The sequence below is a fragment of the Lampetra planeri genome, chromosome 33 (assembly GCF_965212315.1).
Source record: "Lampetra planeri chromosome 33, kcLamPlan1.2.h2, whole genome shotgun sequence".
NCBI lineage: Eukaryota > Metazoa > Chordata > Hyperoartia > Petromyzontiformes > Petromyzontidae > Lampetra > Lampetra planeri.
The window spans coordinates 8,404,434-8,419,335 of record NC_136139.1 but is presented as its reverse complement, the minus strand read 5'-3'; the positions used below and the strand labels follow the sequence as shown (position 1 = coordinate 8,419,335).

The window sequence follows — 14,902 nt, the reverse complement described above, 5'->3', positions numbered from 1 at the left end:
TGAGCATGTGAGAAGACAGAGGTGCGTGGGGAGGGATGGGTTTGGGGGGGGTGGGGTGCGAGGGTGGGGTGCGAGGGTGGGGTGCGAGGGGTGGTGGGGAGGGATGGGTTTGGGGGGGGTGGAGTGCGAGGGGGGGGGTGCGAGGGGTGGGTGGGGTGCGAGGGGTGGGTGGGGTGCGAGGGTGGGGTGCGAGGGTGGGGTGCGAGGGGTGGGTGGGGTGCGAGGGGTGGGTGGGGAGGGATGGGTTTGGGGGGGGTGGGGTGCGAGGGGTGGGTGGGGTGCGAGGGGTGGGTGGGGTGCGAGGGTGGGGTGCGAGGGTGGGGTGCGAGGGGTGGGTGGGGTGCGAGGGGTGGGTGGGGAGGGATGGGTTTGGGGGGGGGTGGGGTGCGAGGGGTGGGTGGGGTGCGAGGGGTGGGTGGGGTGCGAGGGGTGGGTGGGGTGCGAGGGGTGGGTGGGGTGCGAGGGGTGGGTGGGGTGCGAGGGTGGGGTGCGAGGGGTGGGTGGGGTGCGAGGGGTGGGTGGGGAGGGATGGGTTTGGGGGGGGGGGTGGGGTGCGAGGGGTGGGTGGGGTGCGAGGGGTGGGTGGGGTGCGAGGGGTGGGTGGGGTGCGAGGGGTGGGTGGGGTGCGAGGGGTGGGTGAGGTGCGAGGGGTGGGTGGGGTGCGAGGGGTGGGTGGGGTGCGAGGGGTGGGTGGGGTGCGAGGGGTGGGTGGGGTGCGAGGGGTGGTTGGTGTGCGAGGGGTGGGTGGGGTGCGAGGGGTGGGTGGGGTGCGAGGGGTGGGTGGGGTGCGAGGGGTGGGTGGGGGGAGTGGCAAGGTGAGCGACGTTCACAACAACGAGCAGAGAGAGCTGTCGGGCAGGTAAAACGCAGACAATTAGCACAGTGGGGAGCCCAGGTGGGTCGCCGCGGTGGTGAGATGTTAACTTCCTCGCCTGGTATACAGGAGGGTCGTGGGTTCGATCCGGACCCCGATGCGCTGTCAATGTAATTGCGTGTCTCTCTCTCTCTCCGTGGTTGCGTGTATTTTTCTCCGCGTTCTCCGGGTTTTCCCTCCACATTTAGACGCGACGTGCGTTTCAAGTATTTGGTTGCTATACATTTCCACAGGATGAGCCACTTCGTTGAGCTATCAGTTGTGGCCAATTCGCTTCTGAAAAGCAACTATATGGCTCAGTGGGCCTTAACTGGTAAAGTAAAAATAGTTTTAGTTGAGTTTATCTGCCAGTCATATCAGTCAACCCATGGCACCTGTGGCTATTGAACTAAACTATGCAACTAGTGGGTTTTTTTAATCAGGTCAGGCTCTTTGAGCTATATAGCTCTTTTTTTTTATATAAGCGACCTGGCCACAAGAGATCACTCAATAAAGTGGTGGCTTGCCATGTGGAAATGTACAGCAGCCAAATACTCTAAACGCGTCTTGATTACAACTGTGGAGGGGAAAGCCGCAGGACGCGGAGAAAAATCCACGCGACCCCGGGGAGAGAGGACATGCACACTCCAAATAAACAAGCGTCAGGGTTGGGATCGAACCCACGACCGCCTGCATACCAGGCAAGGGAGTTAACATCTCGTCTGTCCTGTGACCTGCCAGCGGGCCTTCGACACTTAACGTGGCCTCAAAGTGCACCTAGCATGGCACGAGTGCCGTGCTGGGTATATTGTTAAACGCTCACTTAAGCGGTTTATAGTCTCACACTTAAAAAAGATGTTGTTTCACTGAGTCTCATGACTCTTCTTAACTCCTCCACTAGGGAACATAATTCGTTCCTGGGACCCATTCGTAAGTCGAATGGTTCGTAAATCGGAGCACAACAATGTACTGTATTTAAATGCCTATACAGTGAGTGTTATGAAATGTGTTACGGTTTGACAAAAAATGGAAGCATTAATTAAACTCATAATGCGAGAGCCGGGGGCTTATGGGACCCCCGGGGCTTATGGTACCCCGGGGGCTTATGGTACCCCGGGGGCTTATGGGACCCCGGGGGCTTATGGGACCCCGGGGGCTTATGGGACCCCGGGGGCTTATGGGACCCCGGGGGCTTATGGGACCCCGGGGGCTTATGGGACCCCGGGGTCCCGCCATCAGGTTCGGTCGTCTCGCCTTGCTGGTTTTCTGGTCGAAAGGTTGGGGGGGGGGGTGACCAGCACCACGCCCGGCCGCCTTCGTCTCCTCAGTGGCGATGTTTACACACACGCACCAGGTAATCATTTGAGGTTGAGTCGACCTAGGGGAGGCCCAGATAATCGTCACTGGTGTTGGTCGTGAGCGGGAATCGAACTCGGGTTGCCGCGTTCATAGCGCAGCACACTAACCGCTACACCACCGCTCCCCAGCACAATCACACACACATATACATACACACGGGGGCACTCACACACAGACACACACGGACACACACACGGGGACACTCACACACTGCACGTACACACACAGACACGCACACAGGAGCACTCACTCACACAGGCAAAGATCCCCCGTATAGCCTTTACAGACTGTTGGGGCAAGTGCTGTTAGCAAGCACCTATAAAGGCCGGCACGGCACACGAGGGGGTGGGTGGCCAACACCACGCCCGGACGCCTTTATCTCCCAAGTGGCGATGCTCATACATCACACCGGGTTCCCATTTGAGGCTGAGTCGACCTAGGGGAGGCCCAGGACCGGTTCAGATAATCGTCACCGGTGTTGGCCGTGAGCGGGAATCGAAACCGGGTCACCAGGTTAGGGTATCACGGCGCGCATTTTCTCAATAATAATAAGAAGAATACAAATCTAATAGCTCAGCGGGCTTTAAGTGGTAACTCTCAAATATTTGTTTCGAGTTGAATTTGTTCCCAATCCCAAGGTCGCCTTCGTCCAGTACCCAGCCCGGCCACGCGCGGCGTGCGGGGGAGGCCGAGGCGAGGTGGGGGAGCCACCCGGCCCCGCCTCGCCTCGCCGCGCTGGTGTTGGTGCTCGCACCATAGCAACGAGAGACGCTGTTCCGTCACATCATCATCACCATCATCAGCAGCAGCAGGCAGTGGTCACGGCGGTGTCACTAACATCATTAGTGTTATTGATGCCATCGTCATCATCATCATCGTGAGCAACTGCAGCGAGTAGTGGCCACCGTGCTGTTACTGAAGTCATCATCATCATAAGCAAGTAGTGGCCACGGTGCTGTTACTGAAGTCATCATCATCATCAGCAAGTAGTGGCCACGGTGCTGTTACTGAAGTCATCATCATCAGCGAGTCGTGTCCACGTTGGGGTTACTGAAATCACGAGCACTATCATCTTCATCATCATCATTATCAAATACAATTTCGCTCTTGGGACTCATCTCACCATTCACTTCGCTGAGTGTCGCGCTCCCTTCCTCATCTCTCTCTCTCTCTCTGAGGTCTTTCATTCACCGCTCAATCAATCTCTGTCACTCGCGCACGGCACGATCGAACGATGTCCAACACGTACAGGACTTCTGAGCGCTCAGAGGCGTCGCAAACAGCAGCAGCAGCAGGAAGGGCAGGTGGCGGTTCGCGGCGCATTGACGCGAACAGCAATCACGATCTGCTGCTGTCGTCGGGATACAGGTCACCTGGCCACTCGCGTCCCGCATCTCCTGGACTCAGGCGCAGCGTGTCAGAGGTAAGCGAGCGGCGGATGGATGGAGTGTGGAGTGGAGAGAGAACGGAGAGAGAGAGAACGACGTAGAGAGGGGGGGAGGGGGGTGTGGGAGGTTATTATTTTTTAAATCGCGTTTTGCTGAGCACAGGGCGCATCGGCCCAAATCGACAAGGGGTCAGCAACAAACAGCACTATTGATCACAATCAGAACCTTTGTTTATTCTGGAGTAAATCCGATGAGCTGTGAAGCACTGTTTCACAGATGTCCAACGGATGCTTAAAGTTGTAATAGATAAGCACGGTTCGGCTACGTACGGCGCGAAAAAAGTTCAACATACATCCACGCAATGACGTTTCTTGAATTGAGCAAGGCTGGAACAGTTACGGGCTCGGGAGAGGAGTTACACAAAGTGGAGCAGTGCAGGAGGGGTAAGGAGCAGCGAGAGAGTTGGTGTGTGATCTGCAGTGCGGTGGTTGAGACCAAAACAGATGGGAAGGGTTGATACGAGAGGAGCGTGGAGATCGATGGATCAGGGAGCGGCTGTGACGAGGTAAGGCGCAGCCCTGCAATTGCCTGCTCACGCCCCGTGCTGGCGGAAGGTTCTCCACCACGTATTTGGCCTAATCTTCCACGCTCGCCAGACATCTCGCGAGAGGTGAGGAGTACGCACACTTTACCCCACCAGACGCGACCTGCAGATCGACTAACTGTGCAGATCGACTACCCATTAACACTGCCCGGTGGAGGGGATGTCAAGACAATTTGCACCATCGTTTCAGCTGCCACGCCCGGAGATAGAAACCGCCTGTTACACCCACGACGGCATCTCAACCATCCGTGGGAGCCACCGTTAATCGATTTCATTGCGCCCCGTAATTAAGTGGCTGGTCAAGAACGCGTGGTGGGGGGCGGTCTAGCGCGCGTGTTTTTCCGGCCCTCTGGAGTCAGGGATTGGTGGATGACGAGGTCGAGATTTGTGAAACTTCCGAACCGGTTTGCGCGGCTGCGAGGTGGCCAGGATGTGGCAGTACAGCAAGTGAGTTGTGTGAACCTGTCTGTTAGAACCGTCGATTGCCACTCCGTCTTGTGTATGCGCGGTGGGCTTCTGCGGCTACTCTCGTTTCCTCGAGATTTGTCAAGATAATAAATAAATATTTATTTATATTTAAAGCTTTCGTGACTGCAGGGATATTTTTTATTATTTTATTGTTGCCCTTCTACGTGACTTTACCGAAAGAACCAATAATAACTATATATATGTAAAATTGGGAAATGGCAGTAGAGCAAGTGGGCTAATGCTCTATCTGTTCCGATTTGTGAACGTATGGGAGTACGGTACTGTACGTGGATTCGTGATCCAGTTTATAGCGTCCCTTGAGTGTTATCCCCTCGATATCAGGAGCTCCGGTTGATTATTAAGCCCTGGTTGTGAATTTCCTGAATCACTCGAAGAGAAACTGACCGAATAATCTAACAAAAGAGGGCTTCCTTTTAAAAAATACGAAAAACGAGATTCTTGGGACTAGACGTAGTAGTCGTTTAGTTGAGTAGCGGTTTATTTTTAATTACCCTGTGAGTGAAGAAGCTCTAAAATCGGGTTTGATGTTTTATTGGAGAAATGGTGACTGTGTTTGGTAGTGCAAAGGGGCCACTTAATGAGGAGCCATTCGGGAGGAGATCCTGACCGAGTCCCAGCCCATCCCTGGCTAATTCGGAATCAGAATATGTATTTATACTTGATGAATCCGATGAGCTATAAAGCTCTTTGTCACAGATGTCCAGTAGGAGCTGGTCAGCACATGACAACAACAACAAACATACGATATGAGTGCAAAATATATTAAAGGTAAGCAAATCACTAAAATTATATAAATATTAAACTAAACTTTTATTTGACCAGGTATAGCCCCCTGAGCTACAGTATTAGTTTCCTTTTCAGAAATGATAGCTCAACGAAATGTCGGCTTATCATGTGCAAATTGTTAGCGGCCAAATAATCAAAATAATCTAATTACCCAGGCCATTTGAATTGTCTGCTTAATCAGCAAGTCCTCTTGCTCTGCACGTCACTCAGGGACACTGCACAGACACAGAGGCGCCTAATAATAATAAGTGATACCCTATTCTCTGGATTATAAGACGCTCCGAAAAGTAAGACGCACACCCTAAACGTATTCCCCCCCGGTGTCAACAAAGCTGCAATTTACCGTCTATAAATCGGATCACGGGACAAACACCTGCCGGCTTATTAAGACGCATCCTCAACCGTTGCTTTAAAACCGGTTTGCTCTCCCCGCGCCAAAGTTGACACCACGTCACAGCGACGAGTGACGACCCACGACGACGAGACGCTGCTCAACTGCAGTCGTGACCACATCGCCGGGAGTCAGCCAGAAGTCACCGGACGTCGAGAGCTCCAAGCGAAGCGGGTGGTTTACAAGCCCACAGCACTGCGGCACCACGTGTTGTGCAGCAGAGGGCAGTGCGGGATTGTTGTACTGCACTCTACATTGACGCTTCTCGCAAGTCGAAACCCGCGCTGGTCAAATAGACCCCACCCCACCCCACGACCCGCCAATGCGTGCGGAGGACCCCATCCAGCAGTGGATTGACACGAGAGCTGGACACGTAGCGCGGTCACGTGGGTGGCACACTCCGCGTGCTGTTGACATTTTATGATAATGGACTGAGAGGTGGTCAGGCGCTTGCAGTGCAGAGATCGATGTGTTCCATCTGTGCGGCGCCTAAGAGTGTTATCCTTCCGTACGTGTGGATGCTCTCCCCCAGGTATAACGTGTCCAATGCTCATTGCCGATTAGCACGGTTTGGCTATGTACGGTGCAAAATAAGTTCAACATTCATTCAACACAAGGATGTCTTGAAGAATTTCATTGTGGCGCTTTGGTTTCCTCGGTAATTCATCGGCGTCTACTGCACCTCCTTGGGTTGCTAGAAACATGTTTTTAGAATTCAACTGTAACGCGTTTCAACTGTTTCTTTTCCATCCCGATTTACTCCAATTCATTTTTGATGGTGGCCTCGGACAAGGGGACCATATTCCAACTCTTCAGGGAAAGCTGGTGGTGTTTTTTGCATCATGAGTGCACGAAGGCTGAGTGCTTTATACGTGTTTGGTCAGTTTAACACGGAGGCTTTGGCGACCAATATTCATAATACATTTTCTTGGGTTAGATCGCGTAAATATGAATGTCGTTAACCCACCACCACCACCACCCGACACAGCCAATTAGTAAGGTTCGTCACGTCAATAAAACGTACCAATCTGTTCCTACTTCAGCACACCGGTGTGTTGGAGAGTATCATAACACTGAAACATGGAATTGACCGAACATACCAACGCACGACTATCATAGGACGGACAGTAATTATATTTGACATATAAGTCAGTCACGCACGCCTGGCTGTGCGCATGATAACGAGCGGGGTGCCGGGCGGCTAAAACTCAGCAAGTTGGCACAGTAGGGAGCACAGTTGGTGCATCTGCCAGTCATCTCAGTCAACCCATGGCACCTTAGGTCTGTCCCGTAACCTGTCAGTGAGCCTTCGACACTTCACGTGGCCTCAACGTGCACAGGCGCCATGGTGACGTCGCCGCCACCAATGGACATCCGCGAACAAGAGTTGTATAGCTAATCGGATTCCTCCAGTATAAATACATATTCTTTTTCTGACTTAGTGGTGAATGGCGGCGGCGGCTGCTGTTGTTATTGTTGTTGATATACCCGCTGCTCACAGTTGTTCCGCGTGGCTGTGTCACCGCCTGCAGATGCAGGAGCAGCTCAAGATGTACAAGAGGCAGATGGAGAAGAAGGACGAGATGATCGCCACCCTCTCAGCCGGCAGGTAGAGCCGATCCACTTCGTTAGCGCCGACGACGAGCTGGCTTCATCCACGTGTGGTGGCCGCATGCTTCTCATTATCATCATCATCACCATCATCATCATTTGTTATTATTTATGCAGCGCCTCCCATGCAGTCAATTTCGGGGGGCCGAATCAAAGGAGAATTTAAGATAATTACTCCGTAAAGGAAGTTATTTCAGACCGAGTATAGTGTTTAAAACAATGCATTGCGAACAATATACACAACAAATGGGGATAAACTAAATTGAAAAAAAATATCTGTGCTTTAAGGCGACTCTTTTAAAGAAAAGACTATAACCAAAGCGGTGCTTTGGAATCAAAGGTTGGTGGATCACGTACAGATTTGTGAATGTCCAAACCTCTGAGCCAGATGGCCATTGGGTTGGCAGTACAGCAAGTAGATTCATGAGCCCGTCTGTTGCAGACTTTATCCCCTCGAGTGCATGGTGGGTTTTTTTTCTACTCTCCAGATATTCAGATTTATTTCCAAGAAAAACTAAATTTCGACATTTAAGTGGAATTAGCGGTGGCGTAGCCGTCGAGTGTGCAGGCAGTGCAACTGCACCGGGGCCCACGGGCCTAGTGGGGCTAAGGCACTGCACTACGCAGAGGGGGTTGGGGGAATGAACAGGGAGGGTTGGGGGGGGGGCATTTCGTACCTTCCACCAGGGCCCATGCTAACCACGCGACTACTACTCTACTCCACTGGAGGAGATCAGCCGCTAAACATCACGATGCAGGATCCTCGTGGGTACAAATTCATATGCAGCGATGAATAAATGATGGTGACGCGACGGGCGCGGTGCACCGAGCTCTCCATCTGCGGCTTCTCGACGATATTGGGTTTCAAAAGTGGAATATGATGACGGCCCGGCAAACTGTCATGCGGCAACGCTGTAACAGGATACAATGAATCCGCGACAGAATGAATGATAAATGATGTTCATTCAGAAGGAAGCCAATCAGCGTCAAGGGGCGGTCTAATATGGGCCTTTTCAATTCACAAATCGTCTCTTTAGATCCAGAAATCATGAATTCTAAATATCACAGCTTGATCCATGCTTGATCCATGCTGGAACACATACACACATTGCAGTATTCCTTGTATGGGCAAAGCCGCGACAAAATACTCCATATATGGGCCTACAACATTAACATAATTTATCATTTATTCTACCGCGGATTTATTTCATCCTGCTACAGCACACGCACACGTGTGTGCCGAGCGAGCCCCTTTCCCGGTGGAGATGGTTACCGCGTAGCTTTCATTAGACAGAATAGCTCGAGGGAAGAGGAATTGATGGCCCGAAATTGCCTGGTGGGTGAAGGTAGATCTCTCAATAGTGTTGCATCGCAAGCGTAGTGACTCTCAGAGGCACCTGGCTCTGGCCACGTGGGAAAGCGGCATCGCGAAGACATTGTTGGGTTTGGTGTCTACATGCCGCCAATAATAAAACCGTAATGTCAACTCGTAATGCGGCGCCGCACAGTGTAGTGGGGAGGCAGCAGCAGCCACGCGGTGAGGAGCCGGCACCAATGATTGTTCAAGCTCTGCGGTCCTCTGTACATGAAGGTGTTATCAATCAATGTGGGAGGAAACCGGAGCACCCGGAGAAAACCCACAGCATGTGAGGGGGAAACACTCTATCCCATACACACCGAAGATATGGAGTCCACATTTTTGGCGAGCCAGAGTACGGCATCTCCTGGACGCCCACGGGGGGTAAGGGAAGTTTCACAACATCTGTGGCGGTGATCCACCGACCATCGCGTCCGCAGTGCTGGGAGTAGTCGCCACGTGCAGTTCAAGTCACCAATTGCCCCGCAGTGCTGAATTTAGCAGTCACTCAGCCTCATTTCAAAAGAGTGTAACCGCACAGAGTTAGATGTTTATAGAATCCCCTCTGATTTCTAATGAGCCTCTTGCTTTCTTCTCAACATCTGAGTGGATACTGTGAGCGCGATGATGGCCCCGTGTCTTGCAGATGAGACCGTAGGTTAAATATTTGCATTAAGATGAAAGGGAGACATGTGGAGACTTTGAAATAAAATGTTGTTTCCTGTAGAACAGCTGCAATGTATTATTTAGCGGGGTATCTATTCACCCTGTATATCCAATTAATAATTTGTAGCTCATTTAAATAAAACAAAACATAACTCCGTAACTATTTGCTTGTATTTATAATGCTGTACTTTTAAATTCCCAGGTCTCCCTTGACAATGAGAGTCTCACTTTGGGCTCTCAGCTTGTTCACATAAAAGCTTTCATGTCTCTGGAGTTAATCACGTGGCATGCTGTTGACACACATTGCGAATTCGGCTGCATCGTGCAAACCAGTTATTACGGCCGTGTCATCCCAGCAGGAAATGTGTGTGAATGTGACTGCTCATCCGATGCTAATTCTCACCTCCTTGTTTCTTCTGTTGGAGAAGGAGCAGTTCCTCAGGCGCGAAGGTAAATGGTCACCACGCACACACACATCTTTTCTTATTTTGTCTTTTCCCCAATTTGTACTCCGCTTTCGCGATGGGCGTCATGTCATGAGGCAGCGTGATGAGTTGCGAACTCTCGCAGAGCAGCGAATCATTACCTCACGTGAAAGAGAAAGGCTCCGCAGAAGATATCATCATAGAACTACCTCAGAGATTTATTTACAGCGACCTCTTTTATACACACGGGCACACTTTCCCACATTCTTTGCCAGAATATATATTAATTCTCAAAGCTGCTCTGAAGCTACATTTAAGGGAAAAGTATACATTTAACACCATGGTTTTACGAGCAGTTATTGATGGCTGGGCTTGAGACCAATAGCTCGTGACGATTGAGAAGCTGGTTAAATCTCCGACTTCTGAACAATCCCAGTCACCGCCACACTCACCACGACACGTCCGTGATAATAACACAAGACAAGTTTTGTATCATGCTTGTGCAGCCTCTTAATTTACTTTGAATCTGTGCAACGGATACATTTCAACTTGTAACGTGCCATCGTGCACAGCATTCGCTCGCTTTTCAAGAGAGAGAACGACTCAGGGGCGCGAGGAGGAATCACAGAAGGGCAGGAAGGCAGCGGCGACGCGCTGAGCTGGCACTCAAATTTGCCCAAGTTCTGCCGTCCTCTATACATTTGGGTGTTGTCAGCCAATTAATGAGTGCCGCGTGTGGGAGGAAGCTGAAGCACCCGGAGAACAACCCTCGTGTGCGAGGGGGAAACACTATATCCCATGCATACAAAACACGTGGACTCCACATTTCTTCCGTACTGCCTCCTCCACGAGTGGCGTGAGCTAGAATGTGCAGGGCTACGCTTTTACCAGCTTCTTACCTTCTAGAATGATTAGCGATGCAGAATGAGCGTGCGGTCTTCATCGACCACCAATGAGAAAGCCGTCTGGTGTATACCCCTGACCCTAACCTGACCTGACCCGTGCCTATGCTGTACGTCACAGCACAGCTATCGATCGAAGCACTGATTGCGACAGCCAGGCGTTGTTTGGTAGTAACCATGTGTGCCGTGTCTATACGACGCAAGACTTACAAAACCACGCGCACGCCTTACACAAAGACACGCACACAAAGGCAAAGATCCCCCATATCGTCTTAACAGACTGTTGGGGGCAAGTGCTGTTAGCGAGCACCTATGAAGGCAGGCACGGCACACGAGGGGATGGGTGGTCAACGCCACGCCCGGCCGCCTTTGTCTCCCCAGTGGCGATGTTTACACACTGCACCAGGCACTCATTTGAGGCTTAGTCGACCTAGGGGAGGCCCAAGACCGGTTCAAATAATCGTCACTGGTGTTGGCCGTGAGCGGGAATTGAACACGGGTCGCCGGGTTCGTAGCGCAGCGCGCTAACCGCTACACCACCGCTCCCCACTCCGTGGGCACACAAACATCACAACACATGACTTACGCAAACACACACACGCAACTAACTCAAAGACACGTACATTATCTCGGCCTCGCCGTGCGCTGCGTTGCACCGCTAGTCGAGTAGATAACCATGTGTTCAATAAACCCTCGGAGCCAGGATGACCGTCCAACTCCGATCGTCATTTATTGATTGTAACAGGTAAAACTGGTGAGAAAACACAGATACAGCATCTGTTATAATCCGGAAACACCCACACAATGAACACCACAGCATCAGAACATTGTCTTAGATAACAATAGATCCTGGAAGGACCAGGCCCCCACATTACCCCTGAACAACTAGACAAAGGCACAAGCTGGTGCGTTGCATACAGGCACATAGTGTATTCATCCCACTGCACCCCAAATGTACAGCATTACACTTAACACTAAACTGTGGATGAGATACTTCGTCATCACTCTCAGGATCGCAACATAGGCACAAGTCTGACTCGACCTACTAAATCACAAGTAACATCCACAATAAGGAAAGTCACAGGCTTCGTTACTAACTAGGCCTCGTATTTACTACAACAACTTAACGGCACCATAAAGGCATTTACATTGCTATAACGGTCATTCCAACATTACCACAGCATTTCCAATATTATAGGAATATAAACAACTTACAGATAATGCTTCTTAAGCTCCCACAATGGACAAGTGCGGCTGTGGTCTCACTGAGATGCGATGCGTGCCGCCATCTTGACTTATCTGTGTAATGGCTGACGCCCGCGTGGTACAGTGGAAATCTAACATCGTCACTTCCTGGTCACATGACCAACATTAGCATAAAAAAACAGGAACTTCCTGTGACCGTACGCTCCACATCTGCCGTGAGGCAAGACATACATGACTATTATTCGGCCAGTTTATTTTAATTATCATTCTCGTTTCTCCAGGAGAGCCTCACTGACTCTTCAATGCTCGTTCTTCAGGAGGGTTACTGGAATGTTTTCGTAGGAAGGGGGCGCTGTTGTTGCTGTGTGTAACCCCAATTCAGCGATTTTCAGGTTATTAAATCTTTTATATTAAGTTCACTTGCTTGCTTGCGCGCTTACGACCGTGCAAATCTTTTGGTCGTTTTTTAACCCACTTCCCGTGATCCAATCGAGCTGACATTTTGCACACAGACTCGTTGTGCGTGACAATTTATTTTCGTGAAAAAAATATTTCCATAACGTTACACTTTTTAGGAAATTTTTTTTTATATTTCATTACCAATTGCTTAATGGTGGCAGGCAATCATCTGACCCATAGGTGGCAGCCATCTCAAGCCAGAGGACGAGAGCACTAGCCGCCACGCATATAAAGGATTTATAGTGAAAAACTTTGTTTTTACGGGTTAATTATTTTTGAGCATTAGGATTTTTGGCCAATTCCAGTTACATTGTATGGCGCTTTCTTTTATTCCCGTAGCCATGGTGGAAATCCAAAACTTATACACGCGCAGGTCTTCCACATTCATTTCCTTTGGTCAGTTGTGTATATTTGTTTAGATATGTCACGTCTCACTGCAGGCCAGCCTTTTAAGCGACCCAAGCCATCCTCTAGTCTAGCGGTTCTTAACCTTTACTGCAGCCTTGTACCCCTTTGGCTCTCGATCGTTAAACAATGTATAATGTTAATACATACATAGGGCTTGATGAAACAAAGTAAGTTGTATTCTTGGTTCTTTCGGTAAAGTCACGTAGAAGGGAAATAATAAAATAATAAAAATATAAAACAATACAATTATCACGACGTTTCGACTGCAACACAAGCAATCATCATCAGACTGCATGTGTTGCTGTCGAAACGTCGTGAGAATTTTATTGTTTTATATTTTTATTATACATTTTTTCCCTTCTACGTGACTTTACCGAAAGAACCAAGAATATGAATCCCTGCAGTCACGAAAGCTTTAAATCAAAAGTAAGTTGTACTTACGTGCCGGTGCATAATTGTGTTTCGATGATTTACCTTCTAAAAAAAAAACCTGCCCGTGTCTTGCACTCCCACAAAGGGCATCTCGCACCCTCAGCTTAAGAGAACAACTGCGCTAGTTGGACTTTACGAGGTTCATAGCATCGCTGTGCTGGGAACGCCGCGCAGGACCTGGCGGTGATCATCAACGTGCTTGCTGGCGTACGTAACTGGCTTGCCACGTCCGTCTAATCATTAGGAATGAACGGCTGCGGCCAGAGCTGCGAATCTGGGCCCTTACACGGTCTCTACGGTCAACAGTGTGTCGGGGAGGGGGGGGGCATCATCATAATTATAGAAGTGAGAATAATTAGCACATTTGGTATTAGGCCCATTATCGTTGCACAAGGTTATTATGAAGGTGCTGTTTCATTGAAGGGTGAAGTCTGGCACCCGGGAGAAATGTTGCAATGTTGCAATGGCGCAGTGTAGCAACGACTCAACACACCCCTGAACAACAAGGCAGCGTCGTTGACGAGCGTGTTGAGTTTATTGCTAATGAGGTAATTCGCGGGAATATTTTAAAACCCGTCAAAGTTACTTTGGACCGTGACGCCGGCATACAAGACCTTGACCCTTCTCTCGCTGCGAAGCGAGCGACGCGTGTTTTTTCTCGGCTCAATGCAGACCACATTATTTACCAGGATGGCCACCGGGTACGAAGGGCAAAAACCCTCTGCAACAAGTTGCGAGTGGCGGTGCTCAGCTTAAAAAAAAAAGCAAGTTGATTGTAGCTTCTAGTGCACGTGGGGAGCGGTGGTGCAACAATCAGCGCGCTGCGCTATGAACCCAGTCGGTTCTGGGCTTCCCCTAGGTCGACTCAGCCTCAAATTATTACCTGGTGTGATGTGAAAACATCGCCACTGGGGAAACAAAGGCGGCCGGGCGTGGTGCTGCCCACCCACCCCCCTCTTCATAGGTGTTCGCTCACGGCACTTGTCCAAACAGTCTGTTAAAGCTATACGGGGGATCACTGCTGAGTGCGATTACCATGCAGGAATTCAACAGATGTGCCATTACCAACATGATCCTCCAGAATAAATAAACGAATGAATATATGAACTCACGCACCGAACTTAGGAATTCACGCTGGGTGTTTTTATTATTTTTAACTATATTACATCCTGACACTGATAATCTGTGGCAATTAAAATACAAAATGTGTTAACCAGCAGGACTTGATTTTCGGAGTTATTATCACAACATTATTGCAGCCTTTTTTGAAAGACCCGATTCATGCTGTCATCATCATCATCATAATCTGTGCCTCTAACTTGTGTTAATGACTTGCTGCGCTACATTTCTCCACGCGCTCTAAATCGGGCTCACTATTATTACCGGGTGATGGTGGCGCACATCTGTAACCCAGCACTGTGGAGGCGAGGGTTCGTGGATCACACAAATGCCAGAAAGTTCCTTCCGGTGAGCGTTGAGGTGCCATACCCTGGCTTGCTAGGAGGAGAATGCAGTACAGCAAAATGTGGACTCCATCTGTTCCGTCTGTATGGGATAGAGTGTTGG

At 50.1% G+C, this 14,902-nt stretch overlaps 1 protein-coding gene across 3 annotated transcripts in view; it reads left to right on the top strand.

The window, feature by feature from the left end:
- Positions 1–3,000: 3,000 nt before the first annotated feature.
- Positions 3,001–14,902, top strand: part of CCDC170 (coiled-coil domain containing 170) — a 79,912-nt gene continuing 68,010 nt past the window's right edge. For 2 of the 3 annotated variants that reach the window (XM_078610201.1, XM_078610199.1), the window contains exons 1-3: positions 3,001–3,635; positions 7,403–7,479; positions 9,930–9,954. In XM_078610201.1, the coding sequence (XP_078466327.1) occupies positions 3,447–3,635; positions 7,403–7,479; positions 9,930–9,954 (291 nt within the window). In that variant the 5' untranslated portion in view covers positions 3,001–3,446. The remainder of the gene's footprint in view (positions 3,636–7,402; positions 7,480–9,929; positions 9,955–14,902) is intronic. The other variant, XM_078610200.1, reaches the window with a different exon arrangement.